The following is a 23889-nucleotide window of genomic DNA, read 5'->3' as shown; positions in this document are numbered from 1 at the left end:
AGATGGATAGAAAGCAGACAGGAAGCAAAAAGTTGGAATACATGGATCTTTTTCTGATTGGCAGGCTGTGACTAGTTGGGTACCGCAGGGATCTGTGCTAGGGTACCGCAGGGATCTGTGCTAGGACCCCAACTGTTCACACTATATATTAATGATTTGCGGCATGGACAAGCTGGGTCGAAGGGCCTGTTTCCATGCTGTAAACATCTATGACTCTATAACTAAATGTAGTATTTCCATATTTGAAGATGATACATAGTTGGTGGGAGGGTGAACTGTGAGGAGGATGCATAGGTGCTTCGTCGGGATTTGACAAGCTGAGTGAGTGAGCATATGTATGGCAGATGCGGTATAACGTGGATAAATGTGAGGTTATCAACTTTGGTAGTAAAAATAGGAAGGCAGATTATTAATTGAATTTGTGTATATTGAGAGAGGTGGATACTCAACAAGACCTTGGTGTTTTTGTGCATCAGTCACTGAAAGTAAGCGTGCAGGTACAGCAAGCAGTAAAGAAGGCAAATGGTATGTTGGCCTTCATAGCGGGAAGATTTGAGTATAGCAATAGGGATGTTTTATTCAATTGTATAGGGCATTGGTGAGGTCACACCTGGAGTATTATATGCAGTTTTGGGTCCTTATCTGAAGAAGGATGTTCAGGCTATGGAGGGAGTGCAGCGAAGGTTTAACAGGCTGATTCCTGAAATGGCTGGGCTGTCATATGAGGAGAGATTATATTGGTAAGGATTATATTCATTGGAGTTTAGAAGAGTGAGGGGGGAATCTCATGGAAACTTATAGAATTCTAACAGGAGTAGACAGGGTAGATTATGAAACAATGTTCCTGATGGTGGAGGAGTCCAGAACTAGGGGTCAAAGTTTGAGGATAAGGGCTAAACCTTTTAGGACTGAGGTGAGGAAAAATGTCTTCACCCAGAGAATGTTGAATCTATGGAATTCACTACCACAAAAAGTAGTTGAGGTGAAAACATTCTTGAATTACAAGAAGGAATTGGATATAGGTCTTGGGATTAAAGGGATCAAGGGATAAGGGGGGAAGGCGGGATCAGGTAATTGAACTTGATGATCAACCACAATCATAATGAATGGCACAGCAAGCTTGAAGGGCCAATTGGCTTCCCCCTGCTTTTATTTTCTGTGCTTCTATGCAGCTGTTCCAAAGGTAAAAAACATTCATGTCGTTTGTGAAAAGCAGTCATTCGAAAGCTTGCAGTACTTTTTCAACTTCTAAAAACAGAGCTAAGCTTAAGAATACTTCAGAGAACTGACTAGCTGGAATAAAACATATAACTGTATGTGCTTCATGTTAATTGTGTCCACACAGAATAACTGCTGTAAGCCTGGTGAATTTGGCTTTTTGAACATATTTATACCTCATTAAGGAGGTTATTGAAAATCATGATGAGAGAAGTTATAATAAAGGACCCTGGATTATTAAATCTGTTTTTGTAAAGAAGACAGTTGGGAATCTGAGATTCTGGGAGCTGTTCCCTAGAGAACAGTACTATTAATCTTAAAACATAGGCAGTCTTAAAAATTATGTAAGAAGTCATTGAGAGAGTTCTATATTCTCTTCCACTTTCTATATTCTCCTCCACTTCCCACCAAGAGAAAAACATCTCAATCATAACCATAATTTCTAGTTCTAATTAGATATGTTATGAAGATTACTTTTCTGGAAATGCTGTAATTCAATTACATTTTTTATTCCTTAACGTATCATTAGTACAATGGTTTACAGTAATTATAAAATAGAAGTATTAATATGGTTTATGTGTTGCAGTATAAAGTGCTATGACATTGGGATATTAGTAGTTCTAACTAATCTTTCATTTATGCAACATTAACTTAAAATAATTTATTCAATTTTAATATATGTGTATTTACCTCTTACAGTTGGATAGTAGTCAATGGCTATTTGCGAATAAACGTGTATTGGGTTTTACTTATATCCTGAGCTGTGTATGAAAGTCATTAATTGTGCAATGTGAAGACCTGGTCACCTAAAAGTGTCTGGAGTTTCTGAATATGGGCATGATTTACCGGCCGCCTCCAGCCGGAATTCGAATGGGATGCAGCCAGTAGATGCCGGAAGAGGTCTCACCCGGTATTCCTGAAGATCTCGCGCGACGTTGCAATCTGGATCCCGCCCACAATGGGCGGGACCCAGACTTGCAGCATACTCACTTAACCCTGCCGATGCCAGATGGAACCAGAACCCGGGATCTACCAACCTTGCCGAGGAGACTCCAGCCTGATGCCATTCAGCATTGGTCTCCACAACAGGGCAGGCTGAACAGCACTGGGGGGGGGGCTTCTCCCAGGCGATCGGAGGCTCCAAGTGGTTGGCCTCTGGGTAGGGTGGAACCCTGGCACTGCTGATACCACCTGGGAACCCTGGCAGTGCCACCAGGTACCAGCCTGGCAGTGGCAAGGTACCCAGGTGGCATTTTGCATTTCCGGGGAGCAGGGCCAGGAGTGCCCTGCCTGTGTGGGGTCCGGGGTGCTCGTGGGCCTCCCAACAGATGAGTTGGGCCGTGGAGGGGTCCCAGCATCAGGTCAGGGAGGTCGAGTGATCGAGGCATCATTTAAGAATGACATCCCAATCTTGGGAAATAACGCTAAATGCAGCCTCGAGGGGAGTTGAGCTGCATGTTACCATAGTGATTAGTGCTGTTGCTTCACAGCGTCAGGGTCCCGGGTTAAATTCCCACATGGGTCACTGTGCGGATTTGCACGTTCTCCCCGTGTCTGTGTGGGTTTCCTCCTGGATGCTCCAGTTTCCTCCCACAAATCCTGAAAGATGTGCTTGTTAGATGAATTGGACATTCTGAATTCTCCCTCTGTGTACCCGAACAGGCGCCGGATTGTGGTGACTCGGGAATTTTCACAGTATCTTCATTGCAGTGTTAATGTAAGCCTACTTGTGACAACAATATACATTATTATTATTAAAACAGAACAGAGTGCCTTTAGATAGTGGGGTCATTCACAGTGCTACAAGTGCCAGGGACGAGCCCTCTAATCCCACCAGAACGGACTCTTTTTTTTGTTAGATCTCGCACTATGTTGAACTAATATTAACTTATTGTCTCCATTTAGTCCCACATTCTATTCAGCTTTGTTGATTATTTTCAAACTTCCTCTGGTTCTGTTCAACTTAACGGGATAGAGTAGGTTTGTGTCCGTTTTAAGAGTGGTCTTCATTTTTCATTGTATACCCTGGCGGCCAAAATAAATTACTGGTGAAGCAAAAGGAAAGGCAAGAAGAGGAATAAAGGGTTTAAGGTTTATATCCCTGGAGGAGATTATAGGGATATGCAGGGATTTAAACAGAATGATGATCATTTCAAATTTCTGGCATAGGGCACTGGTACATTATCAAGAAATGGTAATGTGCAAGTGAGATTTAGTACACGATACATGAGCAGGGTTTTGGCTCAGTTCCTGAAATTTGCCCTTTAGCTGTTCTTCAAATAATTTTGTAAAACAGCCAAGCTAACCACATATGTTCATTTTCATTGTATGCATGTATGCTGATTTTAATGCTTCCCAAATATTTATTTAGAAACAAAAATAGTAGTTGTCAGTCTGCAAATTCCTGTGTCCAGTGGCAATACCTGCCATTTCACTGAGATGTATGTCAGTGATACCCAAATTACTGAAGTTGGAGAATTGTTAGCCTCTGTGATGTTCCCCTTCATGATGGTATAGAACAAACGTACAGTTTCCAGATCATCCGAGACAAGGTTCACTTTTAGAAACTAATTCTTGAAAAAGAGTTAGCTCCAAAAGAAAACTGGAGCTGCAACAAAAATTACCTTTTTACACTTAGCAAGTAGCTCTTATCAAGAATATATTATCAATGTTTTAGTTTAACTTAATTCTCCCAAAGGGTGAGCAGTATTATCCCGATGGAGAAACAAATAATAATTCCATACAGAAAGAGTATTTAACATCAACAGCTAAAAATGAGTGAAATGTTACAATGTCAATCCCACAATGTCAATACAAAGCACGCTCACAATAAAATGTGATTAATTTTCATCTGCTTAGTTTCTACTTCCCCTTTAAAAATTGAAATCTGTTAGATAAAAGCACTTGTGAAAGATGAATGCTGGTCATGTTATCATGATAGCTAATGGGCTTATTTCACCGTCATGGAAAAACAAACTATTCATCTGTCACCAGTGACTTCTTCTCTCTTCATGCCAGATTAGTTTGAAATGACACTAGACAAATTTGAAACACGCTGCTCCTGTAAAGATGCAATGGCCTTTAATCTTTCATGAGGTTCGCACAGATCAAATTGTCTAAGGAGCATTGAAGGGTCAAATTATTCAAGAAGAAGAACTGTATCTTCATCCTTCCTGTTAACCAAGCTCGTTTTTGTTCTAAACATAGATTAAACGGAGACACTTGTCATGAAATCTGCAAAGACAAAGTATGAAGCTTCTTACACTCTCTGGATAAATAGGGATTATCATTGTATGATCAAATCAATAAGAAAACACTATAGGCTTTATCTAGCTTCATGCAACTCTGTTGAAAAACACTTCACTTCACATAATTTGATTTTTGAATGCTTTGCAGTTCAAGCAATTTCCCAATCCTGCCATGGTGGGTTTCCCTACAGCAGATGCGGCAGGCCATTCCAACATCCATTGACTTTAGCGGGACAGGGAGTTCCCGCCAGTGGGAGGGGCTGGAACTTTTCAGTGGGAGTCACTATTAAACTGAAAGAGAGATAATTGTGTATTCAGACCGATTTTAAAAAACAATTGACAATGCAATTCTGATGTTTGTATTCCAGGCAGGCATAGTCACATTTTTTTAAATTGAAACTGAGGGAATTAATTTATTTTCGTTAAAAAAATGTGCATATAATTCCCCTGTGTTCCCCTTAATCCCATCATTAAACTGTTTAAAATAAACAGCAATGGAACATGTTACAAATGTCTTAAACAGTAACAATTTATATAATATCCCACATGTTGAAAAACACCTCAGTGAATTGTGAGGGATTACTCAATTTATTTTGAATAGTAACCCCTTCCATCAATATAACAGAGGAATGTTATATGAACTCATTACTCATACATGTTGGCAATCATTTTGACTTTTATAGAAGGATTTACTTCCAGTTATAAAAGTGAGCTCTAACCGTAAAGTACAGTTGCAGAAATGAGCCCTTGCTGTTGAAGGACAAATATTATTTGTGCAATCAATATACCTTTCATAGTTAATTTATCTAAGTAGTCTGTCTAAACTTATTGAATGAACACAGTGAAAAATAACAATACATATCTCCAAAATAAACATGATTGTATAGTGAAAACAATTACTATGGGCTGTGTTTATAATTGAAACTGAGTAATGGCTTTGTTGGTAAAAGTGTTGTGTTTTTGTCTGACACGTTTTGCAGGCTTCCTGTCATTTTTAAAAAACTTTTAGTGGCTGAAGTGCAATTCTCCAGATAGACAAATGTTCAATAGTTAGTTCATAACCAGCAAGAACCGTCTTAATCCATTTCATTTTACAATGTACAGCGTTCTCATAGGGAGTGGTCACCTGAATGCCTGACTCAATAGAACAACAAATCTTCGGCAGGTAAAAGCCCATTTTCTCCAGCTGACAGAATTACAATGGGCTTGTGACATTACCAAAACACAACATTTGAGATCTATTTCCACACTGAATTCTAGTGAGGGCTCATGAAGGCAAAATATCTGTGTGATTAATTTCAGTTTTGATTGAAGGAACTGTGTTATACCACATTCAATTTTGCATGACAAAAAGCTCTAATGGTAAACATAGATACATGTTGTTACATCACTTTTTTTTGTCATATTGTACACTGATATGGAGGCCAACTACAGCAAATGCTCAAAGTAAATAACAGAGTGTTAATAAAGATCAATGGGAACAGTCTAATACAACGGTGGGCAACCTGCGGTTTGGGGGCCACATGCAGTCCATCTGGGTTCTGAACGCGACCCACGAGAAATTTTGTTACCTGTTGCACACGTGCAGGGTTACCACGTTCTGCTGATTTCCGTCCGCAAAGTTTTTTTTCTACCGCTGTGACTGAAGTGATTTGCATATAAAGCAAGGTCAAGTAAAGTAAGGTGCATGTTGATTGCACACATTGACTGTGAGAGCCATCTCCTCCTTCTGCATCTAAGTGGAAATATTTCTTTTGTTCTTACCATTTGAAGTTGATAATTCTATTAATTGATAAATGATTAAGCATTTTCAGTAACTTGTTATGAAATATTCAGCATGTGTTTAATATATTTAATCTTATGCAATGGGTCATGCTCAGTGAACAAACATGATCTCATGCGTCCCACTGAGATGAAGGAGGGCTACTAATGCTGCCCACTCACTAGGTTGCCCACCACTGGTCTAATCTGTAGCAAACAGCAGGTCCACTTTGATGCACAATATTTGTGTTGAAGGTAGTACAATTTTCCCCTAGTAGGCTATTTTCCCCTGATAAAAATTTTCTGAACCAGAAGAAACCTTGCTGTGGTACTTTTCTCATGACAGAAACTTTCATGGTTAAGGGTAAGAAATGATAGGAAAGTAAAGATTTCTACTTACAGCACATTTATATCATACGAATGTACATTGTGAATTTCATTTTGTTCAAAAAAGTATTTAAATCATCATTGTATTTGGTATTTTTAAATTAAGAATATGCAAAAATATACAGGACAATAAATGAATGATGATTCAATTTTAAAATATTGATACCGTGACTCTAAAGAACATCTAACAAAATAATTGTTCTTTTCTTCAGGTGCCCTGAAACTGTACGGCCAGACACAGTGAGACCATGTCTCCTACCATGTAGAAAAGACTGCATTGTAACATCTTATAGTCACTGGACACTTTGTCATTCATCATGCAATGAAGGTGAGAAATGGGATTCTGCGGGAATCGGCGGGCGGGCAACTCCGGCAGGAAGGAGTGGCGTGAACCACTCCGGCGTCGGGCCACCCCAAAGATGCGGAATCCTACGCATCTTCAGGGGCTAGGCCGGCGCCAAAGTGGTTTGCGCGGCGCCGGCCGGCGGGGAAAGGGCTTGGCGCCATGCCAGCTGGCGCGAGTTGGCACATGTGTGGGAGCACCAGCGTGTGCTGGCGTCATCCCGGCGCATGCGCAGGGGGAATCTTCTCCGCATCAACCATGGCAGAGGACCACAGCAGCCGACGCGGAGGAATAGAGTGCCCCCGTGGCACAGGCCCGCCCGCGGATCGGTGGGCCCCGATCGCGTGCCAGGCCACCATGGGGGCACCTTCCGGGGCCAGATCCCCCCGCACCCCCACGAGGCCCCCGGAGGCCGCCCACGCCATCAGGTCCCGCTGGTAAGGACCTACTTTAATTTACGGCGGCGGAACCGGCTGAAAACGGGCGGTCACTCGGCCCATCGCGGGCCGGAGAATCGCCGGGGGGGGGCGCTGCTCGCGGCCGCCAACGCCGGTGGGGCGTTGCCTGCCAAATCCCCAGCGGTGGAGAATTCGGCAACTGGCGGGGGCCGGATTCACGCCGCCACCCCGGCGATTCTCCGACCCGGCGGGGGGTCGGAGAATCCCGCCGCTAAATGTTTCACTGATAACGGAGATTTCATAGCTCTTGATCCCCAATTCAATAATGTGCAAAATTCATTACGAAAGCCCATATTTTAACTCCTAGTGCCTGATCATGTGAGGGGTTAAAATATCAGAAGCATGGCAAGTAATGTCTCTGCATAATTTTAGCAATGTGTGTGATCCTTGCCCAAGGCAGGCAAGGGCTTTCTTGGAGTGAAAAAGAGTCTACGGACATAATCCAGTATTTAAAAGGGCTGCACTATCGAAGCCCATTTTCTCCAGCTGACAGGATGGCAATGCGCTTGTGACATTACCAAAACACATCATTTGAGATCTATTTCCACATCTTTCAGCTGAGATGATAAACCCACGTCTCTTCTGCCTTCTTAAGTGGATGTAAAAATCCCATGACACTATTTTGAAGATGAATAGAGGAGAAATCCTGGGCAATATTTATCCCACAAAACACATTGCGAAAACAGATTAGCTGGTCATTATCACAATTCTGTTTGTAAGAGCTCGCTGTGGGCAACTTGGCTACAGTGCCCCCAGGTCACTGAACATGTGGAGTTTTCACATTCTTCCCCGGCACTCCACCACAACCTAAAAAGATGCGTAGGGGTAGGTGAATTGGCCAAGCTAACTTGCCCCTTAATTGAGAAAAAAAGAATTGGGTACTCTCAATTTATTTAAAAAAACACTTGGCTCCAGTGCTTCCTCGTTACAATGGTGACTATGCTTCAAAACGTACTTCTTGAATGTAAAGCACTTTGGGACACCCTGCAGTCCTGAAAGGCACTACTATATAAATGCAAGTCTTTTATCACAAATTTGAATATCAGGTACACAGATCAATGACATAATTTCAGTGAGTACAGAGGAAGACTATGGACAGAATTTTCCATGTTTTCTTCTAAATGCTGGCTTAAGCAAGAAAAGCAATGTGCAGCTCGCTGGCAGCAGAGCAGGCCTTTTTCGCCATATTGTCCAGCATTCAGAAGAAATAAATCCTGGAAGGGGTGTCCCACACCCTCATGCTGGTGGGCGGGGCCTTAAAGAGCCGGCAACACCAGCTTAGAGGACATCCCCTCGGTACTATTTCCTGACACTGTTCCCTAGCACTTCCCAGGGTCCTTCTCACCCTGGGAACTGCATTTATCTGTGCGCTCCGAATGGATTCTCTTTGCCTTGTTCACATTTTTAAAAACCTGTTGTAAACCTTACCAACATGATGACATATCGGAGAGGGGGAGATCCTAATGTGGGGGAAATGATACAGCAGGGAAATCCACTAATGCGATTTAATTGAGATTCCCAACCTTCCTGGATGAGCACTTCATTGCATAAATGACGGGGCGGGGGGGGGGGGGGGGGGGGGGGTGACACTATCGTTCTCAAGTTCTCATCGGCCAGATTCTTGGTTTTGGCCTCTTGCAGGATTTTACTCAAGCATTACCATTTGCCACAGGTGCAAAATCCCAGCCTCTTTATTATTTATTATTAACTAATATTGCACATGTGTATAGATATTCTTCAAATATCTTTAATAATCTTTTAAAAGGCTTGCTTTCTGTTTTAACTAGAATTGTCATTAAGTTTTAATTCTGAAGAAATGCCTTGATTTATAAAATGTCTTCAAAGTATTGCACACATGTTCAACCCTTTCAAGCCTTCAGTCATTCTCCTGATTGTCTCTTTTGTGTGTTCTGAGCAGCACCTTTTCATGCTAATTTATCTCATTTAACTGTTTTTCTATCATTTATCTTTATATGGCTGATTAACTTTTCATTTCCTAAATGAAGCATGCAGAAGGCATTCTTTCATCGTGATACTACACTCATTAGACCAACATGCTACAGTCTTTACATTTTAAAGCTGTCACAGACCTTTTCCACTTTATACAGGCTTCAGTGATCAAATCATGTTTCCCTATGATGATAACCTGATTAAATATACCCGTTTTAAAACAGTGGATTTCACTTTTTTTATTCTATTCAAATCAGCAGAAACTTTAAACTTGAGTCACTGATCCTATAACTAGTGTCATTTTTATTCATTTTAAGCAAATGTGATCTAAATAGTGGGCGAGATTCAACAAAAAAAAGGTTAAAGTGCTGTTTTGCGTTTAGCGTTTTGCATTTAGCGGGGTATTTGTTGGCAGCTGCAGTGTTTTTTGGCCTTGGATAGTTCCTTCCCACCAAAGCCAGACTGAGGCAGCTGTCCTGCACTTGGAAGACTGCCCAGATCTCTAGTTCCCCACCTTTTCAGCCCCCTGCCAGCATTCAGGTCCACCCCCCCCCCCCACCCCCCAATGCTCCCAACTTGTTCTCGGGCCTTCAGGTCCTCTCCCTCACGTCAGCTCTTATGGGAAACCCCCCCCCCCCCCCGAGCCTGACTCCTGCCATTGAAAACCTGGCACCATGGCACTGCCAGCCTGGCACACTGGCAGTGACCCTGCTAGCCTGGCAATGCCTTCCAGGTATCCGAAGGTGCCAGGGAGAATGCCAGGGTGCCATCTTGCCCAGCCCCAGACCACCCGGGGGCCTCTATATGCCTGCGAGACCTCTCGAGGTGCCATCACGCCTGGTGTGAATCAGTACTGAACAGCTCCCAGTTGAGGCCTTGCAGGTGGGGCCGTTGAATCCCGGGCGCCAGGGGAATCCAGCGACCGCACATTTAGATGAGCTGAGTGGCTCAGTTAAATATGCATTTCTGGATCTCGTCCAGCGAGAGTGAGATCCAGATTGTGCCAGGCCTCATGAGTCTGGTAACTCTCCTGAGGTTTTTTTCCCGGCACGAGGACTGAGTTTGGCCTCTCCTGGGATTCAACCACTGTGTTCTGACTCCAAGGCGGGCGTGGTGATGTCATTGAATCATGCCCAGTATTTTGTATTTGTGTCTACTTTATTATGTGCTGCTTTATGCAGTCTCTTCAGCTTACTCATAGATTTCTTCTGCTATTCATCCTCATGTTTTAAAATTCATTTCACTGTGTCAACGTGAAAATGATTACAATTTGGGACTCTGGGTATAATGAGCTAAAAATCAGACCCCTTTGTGTGCCTTTATATGGGTGTTTATAGATTCATAACATGGGGCAATTTGGACTCCGATATCGCCCAAAGAACACCTGAGAAAGGTCCTTCATGAAATTGGCTAGAACCATTTTTCCTGTGTGGCCGTTTAAAATAGGTATTAGGCTCCTTAGTCCTGTGAGACCAGTTGACCCACAGTATCATATTCATCTAGGGGGATTTAAGGAGAAATACGTGGAAGTTCAATTGGGTGGTATGTGTCATGTCTTAGATATTGGGGGGGGGGGGGGGGGGTGATGTTGAGGAGGTGTGGGGGACCCTATCAGCTGCTAGAGCTGCGAGCTCTACGACGGCTGCCTGCTAGCCCCCAGCAAAACGGGCTATTGTTGAAGCATCACCAATGTGTCGCCTGTGTGGCGTTTTGCAAACTCTGCACTCATTCTGGCTGCACCGACTGTACATAAAGAAAACAAAGAGCCGGTGTTGCACCTTTGAGCAATTTTTCTTGTTTAGCGTTTGATGTTTTCCTCTTGTTTGCATTATTCTGTTTGTGGTCAGTTGACAGTAAAACTTTTGACGAGATGCACAGCAGTGGAGCAACGCAACAGGGCAAAAGCCTCGCTGCACCTTGATGCAGTGCGAGCAGAGACCCAATGACACGCTGCAAATGGGTGACAATGCCACAGAGGGTCTGAGCCGACATAATGAGCAGTGATAGAAGGGACTGCTCTCTTTAACCTCAGCCTCTGACTAAACATCAGCTCAGCACCATACCTTCACAGAGAGTGAAACTGTGCTATGTGACAATACCACTTTCCTAGTTACTAGCCCTTTGTAACTTTATCGCAGTTCCCATTTAAAAAAAATAAATTTAGAATACCCAATTCTGTTTTTTCCAATTAAGGGGCAATTTAGCATGGCCAATCCACCTGCCATACACATCTTTGGGTTGTGGCGTTGAGACCCACGCAGACATGGGGAGAATGTGCAAATTCCACACAGACAGTAACCCGGGGCCGGGATCAACCCGGGTCCTCGGTGCCATGAACACAGTTCACATTCACCACACTGACAAGACCTTGGAAGTGGTGTTAGGTTGGGCGTTTCTCCCACCAATCGGGACTGATGCGACCATCAATTCACTCGAGACAGGAGTAGAAGTAAACTGTGGCTTTAATCAACTTAGAACAGTGCCTGCCTGCGACTGATCCAATACCACCTACAGGTCAACTGCTCTTTATATGTCCCTTCAAGGGTAGGAGCCATGGGCAGAGCCCATATAGGCCCCAAAATGTTCTCCTATGGCTAATGCCATACATTGGCCAACAGGAGGAGCCCACAAGCGCAACAGAATAGCAAAGACACAAATACAAGGGCAACAGCACAGATACAAATACAATGGTGGATTATTGGCATAATACATTCACCACAGGGCCCACCACGGGGACGGCGTGACTGATCGCTCCTTGACTCTCCCGTGGGTTGTGACCTACACTTTGAAAAACCCTGCAATGTAGCACAAAAAAGAACCTTTTGGTCCAATGTGACTGTGCTGGATTTGTAAGAGTGCTGTCCAATTAGTCTCATTCCCCTGCTCTTTACTCATACTTTTCATTTTCTGGTATATATTTCCAATTTCCTTCTGAAAATTACTGTTGAATTTACTTTCTCCACCATTTAAAACAGTGCATTCCAATTTCTGACAGCTTGCTGCTTAAAATACATTTGTATCTCACCTCTGGATCATGATCTCAAATCTGACTTCTCTTGTTACTGACTTCCCTGCCAGTAGAAGCAGTTTTCCCTTACTTTCTCAACCATATGCTCCTGTTGAAAATGGCAATCCGCAAGCAAGTGTCTCATTAATTCTCAAAGTGCATATAATCCAAGTCTTGCTTATTAACCATTGTAATTGTTTCATTATTTCCAGGAGATGATACCGGAACAAAACAATCCCGTCATCGTGTCATCATTCAATTGCCATCAAATGGAGGGCGGGATTGTCCTGACACACTCTTTGAGGAGAAGGACTGTGAAATGCCTCCTGTCTGCAGTAATTACAGGTAAAAATTCTATCCAATGGCATATAATCGTAGCAGGTCAGACTCACATTTTGCTCAATTTATACAAATTTCTCTGCAGTTTCTATTCAAAAGTTAATACTTTAAAAGCATTCAAAAGTTGTCCCAGTCCCTACATCAAGGGTACTGAGGACATAGAATTATTTGTTTTAATTCCTAGTCTGTGCTGAACTTAGCCAAAGCCGACAGTACACCACCATTGGTCACAAGACTTAGAAACAGGAGAGTGAAGAAATCAGCAGGGATTCCATATCCTCATTACTATCAGTTCCCTCTGTTGGAAGTGCTGGATGTACAATTAGGATAGAATTTGACTCAGTCATATGTTGCAATAACCTGCTGGCAGTCAGTAACTTGTGTTTTGACATGGAGGATAACCCTATTAGCAAAATAATGCCAGCTGCAGTGAAGCTGTACTCAAATATCAACTGGTGCTTTCAAGGGAGACAAATAGCAAGAGGAGAAGGCTCCTTGAACACCTCCATGTTCAATCGTGGCAGTCCAGCATCTGAACCGAAAAGGCAAGGCATTTGCAACTACCCGCAGTCGAAAGTACTGACCAAGTATATGATCCATCTCAGTTTCAGAAAAATGAAATCTCCACCATCACAGATATAAATCTTCAGCCAATTTAATTCACTCCACGTGATATCAAGAAAACAGCTGAATGCGTTGACTACAGCAAAGGCTATTGGGGGCCTGAAAATATTCTGGCTGTACTGTCGAAGACTTGGGCTCCTGAACTATCTGAAGCCCTAGCAAGCTGTTCCAATACAGCTACAACACTGGCATCCATGTGACAAAGTAGAAATTGCGAGTAATGTCCTGCCCACAAAAAACAGGACAAATCCAATCTTCCTAAGTCTACTCTCACTCATTTACAAAGTGATGGAAGGTGTCATTGATAGGGTTATCAAGGGGCACTTGCTCACCAATACTGATGCTGAGTTTTCGTTCAGTCAGAACCACTTGGCTGCAGACTGCATTACACCCATGGTCCAAACATGGGCAAAGCAGTTAAATTTCAGCGAGAAAGTGAGAACGACTGCCCATGACACTAAGGCTGGATATGAACAAGTGTAGCAGCAAAGAGCCCTAATAAAATTGAAATCAATGAGAATGGGGAGAATATGTCCAATGCCTAGTACAATGAAAGATGGTTGTGGCAGTTGGAAGCCAAACTTAGCCCTAGAACAATGAAGCAGGAGTTCCCAGGCCCAACCACCAGCTGCTTCACCAATGACCTTGCCTCCATCATAAGGTCAGAAGTGGGGCTGTTTGCTGATGATTGCACAATATTCAGCACCATTCAGAGCTTTTCAGAAAGTGAAATATTCCCAGTCCATATGAAGCAAGATGTAACAACATTCAGGTTTTGGGTGATCAGTGGCAAGTAACATTCACACCACACAAATGGCAGGCATTGACATTTCCAACAAGACAGTGTCTAATTACCCCCCCCCCCTTGACTTTCAATGACATTACCAACATGATTAGCCCACCAACAACATCCTAGGAAACACCATTGACCAAAAGCATATTCGGACTTTCCAAATAAATGCTGTCGCTATAGGAGCAGGTATGGGGCTGAGTATTATGTGGTGAATAACTCACCTATGATGAAATACTCTTCCCTGGCCTGGTTGAATGCAGGTCCAACAACACTCCATAAACTCAACACCATGCAAACTAAAGCAGTTCACTTGATCAAAACCACATCCACCACCTTAAATATTAACTCCCTCCACTACTGGCATACCATGGCTGCACTATGTACTATTCACAATATAAACACACCAAAACTTCCTCAACAGCACATTCCAAATCTGCCACCGAGAAGATGAAAGGCAACAGATGTAACCACCTGCAATTCCCCTCCAAGAAACACACAATCTTGACTTAGAACTGGATCCTGTTCCTTCACGGTCGCTGGGTCAAGATCCTGAATTCCCATCACAACAGTATGAATGTACTGACACGATTGTGCTTGTAGAAGTTAACCCACCATCATCTTCTCAAGGGTAATTGGGGATGGGCAATAAATACTCGCCTTACGAGTGATGCCCACATCCTATTAACTAATAAAAACAAAGCATGGTTGCTTACAAGTAAACATATGTATTTCTGCTCTTGAAGTTACAGGCCAGATCTGCAATGATTGATTCATGAATGACAATACTTTCAAGTTAGGAGCACTTATGGCGAGGTGAACAGAGGCGAGAAAGGCTGAATTTATAAGATAAGTCTACTTTGGGTACTGCTTGTGGACCAGGAGAAAAAGGATTATTTCTACCCATCCCAACAAGTTTACCTGCTTCCAGTTCCATATTTTCTGACTGCCTCCCAACCTCCAAATCCCAACGATCTCCACCCACCTTTAAGTTTTCATTGCTCCCACAATGGATGATCACTTCCCGGGACCACCAATAATCCACCCATCTGCAATAATCTCCAACTTGAGCACTTCCTCCTTGCCCCTCTGCTCTCTGATACTTGGCTGCGGCATTATGCCAAAGGCATTTCTGCCTGATAAACAGGGTTGCCAGTCAGGAAGCCAATGGACTAATTGTGAACATCACCCTGCAGTTAATATATACAGGCTGAAACCCGTACTTCTGGTTTCCTGTCCAACTTTCATCACTGTCTCCAGTGCTCATTCCTTCCCTATCTCCTTGTAAATATGGGGGCAAATGTGTCAGTTACCTGTAATACAAAATGCAACTAGTTCTATGAATTTGCATTGTGAGCAAGAAGGTAGACTTGCGAGTCACAGGTGGAAGACACTAGCCACTTTTAAGACCATCCATTTGAGATAAATGGAGTACTGCTGTCAAAGTAATGTTGTGACTGAAAGATCTTGGGCGAAATTCTCCGGAAACGGCGCGATGTCCGCCGACTGGCGCCCAAAACGGCGCAAATCAGACGGGCATCGCGCCGCCCCAAAGGTGCGGAATGCTCCGCATCTTTGGGGGCCGAGCCCCAACCTTGAGGTGCTAGGTCGGCGCCGGACTGATTTCCGCCCCGCCAGCTGGCGGAAAAGGCCTTTGGTGCCCCGCCAGCTGGCGCGGAAATGACATCTCCGGGCAGCGCATGCGCGGGAGCGTCAGCGGGCGCTGACAGCTTCCCACGCATGCGCAGTGGAAGGAGTCTCTTCTGCCTCCGCCATGGTGGAGACCGTGGCGGAGGCGGAAGGGAAAGAGTGCCCCCACGGCACAGGCCCGCCCGCGTATCGGTGGGCCCCGATCGTGGGCCAGGCCACCGTGGGGGCACCCCCCGGGGCCAGATTGCCCCGCGCCCCCCCCGCAGGACCCCGGAGCCTGCCCGCACCGCCTTGACCCGCCGGTAAGGTAGGTGGTTTAATTTACGCCGGCGGGACAGGCATTTTAGCGGCGGGACTTCGGCCCATCCGGGCCGGAGAATCGAGCGGGGGGACCCGCCAACCGGCGCGGCGCGATTCCCGTCCCCGCCGAATCTCTGGTGCCAGAGACTTCGGCAACCGGCGGGGGCGGGATTGAAGCCAGCCCCCGGCGATTCTCTGACCCGGCCGGGGGGGGTCGGAGAATCTCGCCCCTTATTGATTTCCTATGATAAATGGGTTAATGTACATGTCACAACTCATTCTGAGGTCAGAACATTATTTGGCTTCTAATTCTTATTTTCTTTTCCATAAAATTCAATAAACTAGTCATCTGTCTTTTTTTAATGTTGTTTAAATACTGTTTAAATGCTGCCAAGCACTGAAAGACAAATCACTTATTTGGTTCTCAGTACAAACACATGTTCATTGGTTTTTGAGCTATCAAAAGCATCAGTCCTACTGAACAACTAAAGGCAAGCTCAGAGTTATTTGAATAATGGTGCTTGGTCAGGTTTTGCTTCTTAAATGAGGGATAAGATATATTAAACAATGATGCACCGATATGGGAAGTAGTACAAGACAGATCTAAATGGATTCACAATGCCAGAAACCAGCTTATGTTATTACAATTAGAATAATTGATCTGAGGATGTTCTTAAAGTTAAGTGATGCAATACAGACCTTCTTATTGTATTAATGTTTATATATTGTACAAATCTGTGTCCATTTTGTTAGTTGTGAACAAATATTAGTTGCTTTAGTATGTAATGAACATAAATATATAATTTTAAGGGCAATTTGTCCTACCACTTTTCAAGGGATTGTTCATGTGAACTCACAAGTCTTTTTGCTGCTGCACAAGTTGAGAAAGATGTTAAAAAGCATTTGGGATATTGGGCTTTATAAGTAGAGGAATAGGGCTGAATTTTACCAAAATTTGTCACGAGTGCCAGGTTCAGACTGAAAACCAGCGTGTATCTCTCCAACTGCACAGCCGAGTTTCCAGACCAGATTTTCTGGCACTCAATGCAAGGCCGGCGCCTCAGAGATCGGGACAACGTCTTTAAAGGGCGCCCTGATCCGCGCTGAAAATAAACTCTCCCCTCCAAAACAGTACCTAACCTATTCCCACTCACCCACCCTATCCCCATAACCCTACCTAACCTGCACATCTTTGGACACTATAAGGGGAAATTTAGCTTGGCCAATCCACTTAACCTGCACATAATGGAGATGTATTCAAGCATGAAGGGAATGATTAATAAACAATCCACCAAGCAGCTGTTTCAGGAGTAATAAAACAGTCAATTGCTGGCTATTGCAATGTATTGCAGTGTGAAATTGAATGGAAGATCTGCAGTTCAAAAGTGGTCAAGGGTTTTCGAGATATTTTAAGTGTACTGGGCTTTCCAGGCAGTTTGACTGTTCTTCCCGAGTAGTAGACTGTACTGAGTCGGCAGACTTCCAAATGCCCGTTCCCACCCAACGCATTTAACTTTGCCACATGTACGGTCCCTGTAGCCCAGACTCTACTCACTTCAATGCAAGCAAATTTCCCAAACCTCTTTACTCACAGTTATAGTCAATTGTTTTTAAAAGCTTCAGCACAGCGGCTGTGCTTCCCCAGCGTATATATGTGTGAGAATCTTTCACTGCTCTCAATGCAATCTCCATTATTCTTGTCAATGAATTTCTTCTTCCAGCGATTTGTTTCTTACCTCAATCCTCATCACTAGTTTTCTTTTTTGTGTGGTGGCCTGGCAGCAATGAGGCAGAGGCTCTTCATGTTAACAAACAAAGCCTATTGATAACAGGGAACAATGGTACAGCCTCATTGCCCTGAAGTAGCACAGAGCTGCTTCTCCAGCCTTGCATCTCTACTACATGGCTCCCATTGTATTCTGTCTGGGAGGGGACTCCACCCTCTGGGGGGAATCACCTGCTTTTGGTCCCCATTGGTCATCAGAGCCAGGTGGCCCTCCTCCATTGTGCTATATTAAAGAGAAGGGCACCTTTCATCCATTACATTTGGTTATATTTCTTTTGTTAGCCCCAAAGAGAAATGCTACAGAGGTGCCCACCCTCTATTCTTTCAAACATGATAAGAGGTTTTATTGAGAGGTGTTGCTCATACAATCTAAAATGGAAAACTGCAAAGCCTGTGCGAACACTCTGCTGATGTCACTACACATGACGTGATGCTTCATCAGCTGGGATGTATTCTCTGAGCATAACCCCCCCCCCCAAGGGTGATCCACAGAGGGCCCACCAGGGAGCAGTGTGAAAGTTCCCCAGGGAGCTGGGGAAAGTGTGCCAGAGCACTGCCCGGGCATGTGCCTCGCCCCCTGGCAGCTATGCTTATCTCAGCATCCCCCGCAGATTCCCCTCCACCGATTCCCGTTTATATATATTTGTTGTAAATCTCGCTGACATATGTTATGAATATTCAGTGAGGGAGGGTCATGTGGCTGGGAAGCCCTTTTATGACATTGTTGGCAATTTTGAGCCTACATTAGCTATTAGGGGCCCAAAATCCCCCGAGAATTGGAAACGAGATTCTCATCAGTGAGATCTCGTTTCCCGATTTTCCCCACCCCTCGCTAATAAAGGAATGAGCTCCCTGCACATTTCAATATATTTTAAGACATTTCAATATTATTAAAGGGCTCCCCAACCGCATGATACCCCCCCTCACTCAATATCCATACAAGGTTCACAACAGCTATATAAAAACGGGAATCACCAGGGATGCCAAATTAAGTATATGCCCTGGAGGGAGGGGGACCTCACCAAATAGAGGCCTGGCACTGCCCCCGGGCACAAATTTGCACTACTAGTGGGCAGTGCCAAGGGTGGACCCTCTGGGGAGCCCTATAGAGAGGTGTTCCCTTATGTATGTTGGGGGGGGAGGGCTGATGACTTTGAGGCAGGAGGAGTGCCCCGATACATCTGTGGTGGTGATGTAGACAGTGAGAGAGCCTCCGATCCTTGTGTGGTGGTGGGGGAGAAGGGTGCTCCCGATATTTGGTAGGTGGGTGGCGAGGGGGGGAGCAGGCAAGTGCCCCCGATACTTGGCTGGTGGTTCACTCCAATGCTTATGCAGGGACTCTCCATGTCCTTGGGATGCAGTTTATTTGCAGCGCAGATCGGGGCATCCTTTAAAGATGGCATGTCAATCTCTGTGGGGCTGACCTTTTTGGCTCTATCAGGCCCCGCCCTGCCAAGATGACAGCGCAAACCGCACCCCCAGAGTCTCTGCATACTGAGTGCCAAAATGTCTGGAGTGAAAACCTGCTGTGCAGCTGGAGAGATGCATGCTGGTTTTTACTTTAAACCAGGCATTAACAAATATTTGTAAAATTCCGTCCATTAAAATGTTTTCAAATGTATTGTAATGAGGTTCCCAACCTGTCCAGGGCAGGAACCTTGTTACTTTGTGGGCGAAGAGCAGGCAAAATCGGGAAACAAGATCTCGCTGGCAAGAATCTAATTTCCCGACTCTCACGGGATTTTAGTTATGGTGATGGCTAATGCGGGCTCAAAACCACCCCATAGAGTACAAAAGCAAGGTAATTTCTGCTAAACCTTTATAAATCAGCAATTCGGTGGGAGTATTGCATTCAATTCTAGGCACCGTAATTTAAGAAGTATGTCAAGAACACACAAGAGATCTACTAAAATCTTGTAGCACAAATTAAGATTAGAGAAGCTGGGAACTAAGGAGGTAAAAAAGGAGATTTGTTGGAGTTGTTCAATATTATGAGGGTTTTTTTTTAATACATAAGGACAACCTGCTCCCACTGGTGGAGTTGCGGGGAGTTGGTAACTGCGGGTCAAAAAAAGAAAGGTAATGGTAAAAGAACGCGAGAAAATATGAGGAGAATTATTTTATGCAGCAAATTATTGCAACCTGGAATGCATTGCCTGACAGGATGATGGAAACAGATTGAATACATTCTTTCAAAAGAGAACATTTACAAAGAAAATAATTGCAGGTTTACAAGATGAGTGCATTTAATTAGACAGTTATTTTAAAGAGCTGGCACATTCATAATGTGTCGAATGGCCTCCTGTGTTGTACAATTCTATGATTCTAGGATCCTCTATTTGAAGGAGAACTTGATAGCAAAGATCAGAGTACTTTAAATCTAATCTGGTAGATTACTAAAAGTAGGGTTAATTGAACATTCCTTGGGTTCAAATCTCTTTGAAAATAGATTACAGAAAGTACAACCTCCAGAACAAAGGGGAACTTCTTTATTGAATGAGAATATTATTTCAAAATATAAAATTAAATCAGTCAATCAAAATAGTTCTGTTTGTAGTTGCGCATAATGTTTGTACAAGATTGCAACATGGTGAAGGAGACATATTGTTGCATCTTTCTTAAAATGACTTGAACAAAAATAAAATCTAGAGTGTTGTAAAACTCTGGTCCACTAGCCACATGTTTCTCGCCATGTGCCATTCGCTGGCAGTGGGATTTTATCTTCCAGCCGATTATCAACGGGATTTCCCATTGTAACTATCCCAAGCCACCGCAAAACCCGCTGGTCGGAGTGCGTTGCTGGCAGGAAAATTGAATCGCAACCACCGGAGAGTTCTGGCCAAGGTTGTCAATTTGCAATTATATTTTACACATTTTTGCAGTCAAAATCTAACCCATTGTGTGACATTAGTACACAAGCTTCTACAGTTACTTTGTATATTTCTTTAATGAATGCACTAAAATAGTGCACAGAAATTATACTCTCATTTCAATAGATACAGCATGGACAGATTTAATTCCGCTCGGCATTTTGACAAATGTATTTGCAAAAGTCGGAGTCGTAATGTAATCCATATCAGTTTGCCACAGCAACATATCCTATTACTTAGGGCAGGTATCTAATTTAGCTAATCTTGAAAAAGACCAACCTTCTTAAGTAATTCATATCTTTATTCCATCAGGAAACAAACTATAGTCACATGAGATCATCATTTTCCTGCTATTCTTGTGAAATTGTACTATCCTGATTCAAAATTCATGAAAATGTATATTAGTATTCATGAAAGAACATTATTTGCACATTGCCAAATGGTATGGGGCCCTGCAAGTCACAGTTCATTGCTAAGGTACAAATGGTAAATAATATTCAGGAATAATCTTCTGCCTTAAGTATAAGATTTTGAGTGTGAGAATATTCACTGACATCATCAGTCCCTTGTAGTAAGGATGACATCTGCCATGCAACATGATTTTTGTGCCCTCAGATGACTCACCAAGTCAATCCTGAAGCCACAGATCTATGGCAGAGATGGCTGTGCTCAGAGGAAGGAGTGGTTCTCAAGCGGGGACAATCTCATGCTGCCCTGTTGCTTCTCTCTAGCAGATTTCATGTGGTTAGTTTCTGACTCTGCTGTGGTTTGTTGGATGGGGCACTGCCACATGTCACAGTTTGCCACAAGTTCTTCCCATGCAGTGTTGTCAATTTGTCTCCTTTTTAATGAGACCTTTAGAGTGTTCCCTTCAGATTATCCTTTCTGTTCTCCTTGAGATTGAGAGCATTCTTAAGTTGTGAAAAGAGGATCTGCCCCAGAAGATGACTATTTGGCATGTGGATGCAATGTCCAAACCAGAGGAGCTGATTTCACACGATCACGGTTGCTATGTTGGAAGAATTGCCTCGGCAAGGACCCCGGAGTCCCCCCACCCATCCTCCCACCCGACCTCCAATATCCCGTAGAGACACCGTTGGTGGAAATTCTCATCCAAAAGCACCCTGACATACAAAAGAATTATGCCAACAGGATTGTCACAGATCAAAACCTTAAGCCTGGTCATGGAGATCTCTGTTGTTGGAGATATGGCCATTCAGTTTTTTGATGGAGAATATTAATCTTGCTGAGGTTGAATGAGAGACCAACCCTGCTTCTTGGAGAGCACATTAAGCTTAATATGGTGGTAGGATTCGATAGGTGGGTGGGAGGCAGGAAGAATCCTTTCTCTTCCATTACCAGTTCATGTCCCACAATTATTTCAAAAACTCCATTGTATCCTAAGCATTTCCAAGATTTTTGCCTTCACTTTCTACTTTGCGTCAAGAGCATTTTCCTGATATCAGCTATTTTTTTCATATTCATAGCAATCTAATATCCCCTTATAATATCAACCTGATGCATCTTTACATGGCTGAAAGGTCCAAGGGTCTTCAGTCTTGTGTCAGATCTTGCAATTGCCCTACCCTTCACCGGGAAGAGGATGCATTGTGACAAGTGATGAGGAAAATATAAATATGGTATAAAAGAATAAATGCAACTTATTTTCATCATTAATTAAAATATAAATAGTAACATTTAATGCTGCATTCTTTCTATAGGTGGAAAACACACAAATGGCGTCGATGTCAATTAGTACCATGGAATGTCCGTCAGAACAGCCCTGGAGCACATGAAACCTGTGGTCCAGGACTTCAAACCAGAGGTTAGTTTCTTCACTATGGCCTTCTTGTCACATATTAAACATATTGAGCAGGAGTTTCCGCTAGATTGTGCTGTTTATTTCAATGCAATTAGCCCAATATCTGCCAAACCAGTGCAAAAATCTGGGATTTTAAGCACAAATTATGTTCAACACAAATTGAGTTTCCATGATCGTTTGTCGCGTTTAAAAAGAATTGCACTGCAATTAGCATCATCCACAAAATTGGCCACATCTCAGAATAAATTAATCAATATTACAAGTTTCTGATAATTATGCCTGATTTCAGGCCTTCGATGGGGCTCTTAATGTTAAATTGGTTTTATTGGTGCAAGGATATGAATTGGCATATTTTAGAAGCTTTAACACATATATTTTAATTTACCAAGAACTTGACTACTGAACACCAATGTAAATGGCTCTGCTTTTAAAGTCATTTTCAGTTATTTAAAATAGATTACTCACAGGTAGTGGACCAGATATTGATTCAAAAATGTTGGGTTTTTTACATGAAGCAATTTGCAGCTGCATTAACAAATGTGCGCCGGGTTACAATTCTTAAATATGATCAGGAATATTTTTAATGCAACAAAGGGCGGAATTCTAACATTCTGGGACTAGTTCATGTGGCAGCACTTCCCATCGTGAAGGCCGGTGGGGAAACACGCCAAATCTTGCCCCAACCACATTAATTATGCAACTGGGTGTTTTAAACTGTATTCCATGACATGGGAGGCCTGATAACATGTAGTTAGCCATCCCTATGTCGGCGCTTATGAAAAGTCATCTAACATCACTGACCCACTATTGAATAAAGAAGGTGGATCTCCTGAAAATGAAAATGAATCTCCAGGAACATTCTGAGGCTGGAAGGTGGACCCCCTCCAGAACACCGATTCTGGAGGCTCCACCTGTAGATGTTCCCCTCACCCACTGCTGTGGTGTTCCGGGGTGCAGGGTTGCTGATAACCTCCACCACGAACTCCAGAGGCAACTTCAAGTATTGTTCAGGTGAGTCCCAACATCTATATGCCACATTGTTCCTAATGTGTTTCACGTCAGCGTGTTTTCTGCCAGTGTCGTGGCGAATTGGGCAGGTGTACGGGTCTTCATCCGCATCACATTAATGGGATGCAAATAATTAGGTTCACGCTGGCATCTCCCCCCCGGCCCCCCCCCCCCATCCCACCCATGAAAGCCATTAAATCCACCGGCGGGGGCGGGGGAGAATTCTGCCTAATGTTCTTAAAAATTATATTCCAAAACATGGCTTCCAAATTGCATTGATTCATGGTAGATTTCACATTTGCTGATATGCAAATATGTTTGAAAGGAA

The 23889-nt window shown here is 43.4% G+C and overlaps 1 protein-coding gene across 1 annotated transcript in view; it reads left to right on the top strand.

Annotated features, from left to right (window-relative positions):
* thsd7aa (thrombospondin, type I, domain containing 7Aa) overlaps nucleotides 1-23889 on the top strand; it is a 712619-nt gene that overhangs the window by 491995 nt on the left and 196735 nt on the right. The window contains exons 9-11 of the mRNA XM_072509118.1: nucleotides 6827-6942; nucleotides 12585-12717; nucleotides 22453-22556. Of these exons, the coding sequence (XP_072365219.1) occupies nucleotides 6827-6942; nucleotides 12585-12717; nucleotides 22453-22556 (353 nt within the window). The remainder of the gene's footprint in view (nucleotides 1-6826; nucleotides 6943-12584; nucleotides 12718-22452; nucleotides 22557-23889) is intronic.

The sequence above is a fragment of the Scyliorhinus torazame genome, chromosome 6 (genome assembly GCF_047496885.1).
Source record: "Scyliorhinus torazame isolate Kashiwa2021f chromosome 6, sScyTor2.1, whole genome shotgun sequence".
Lineage (NCBI taxonomy): Eukaryota > Metazoa > Chordata > Chondrichthyes > Carcharhiniformes > Scyliorhinidae > Scyliorhinus > Scyliorhinus torazame.
The sequence above is the reverse complement of the archived record's forward strand: the minus strand, read 5'-3'. Positions and strand labels throughout refer to the sequence as shown.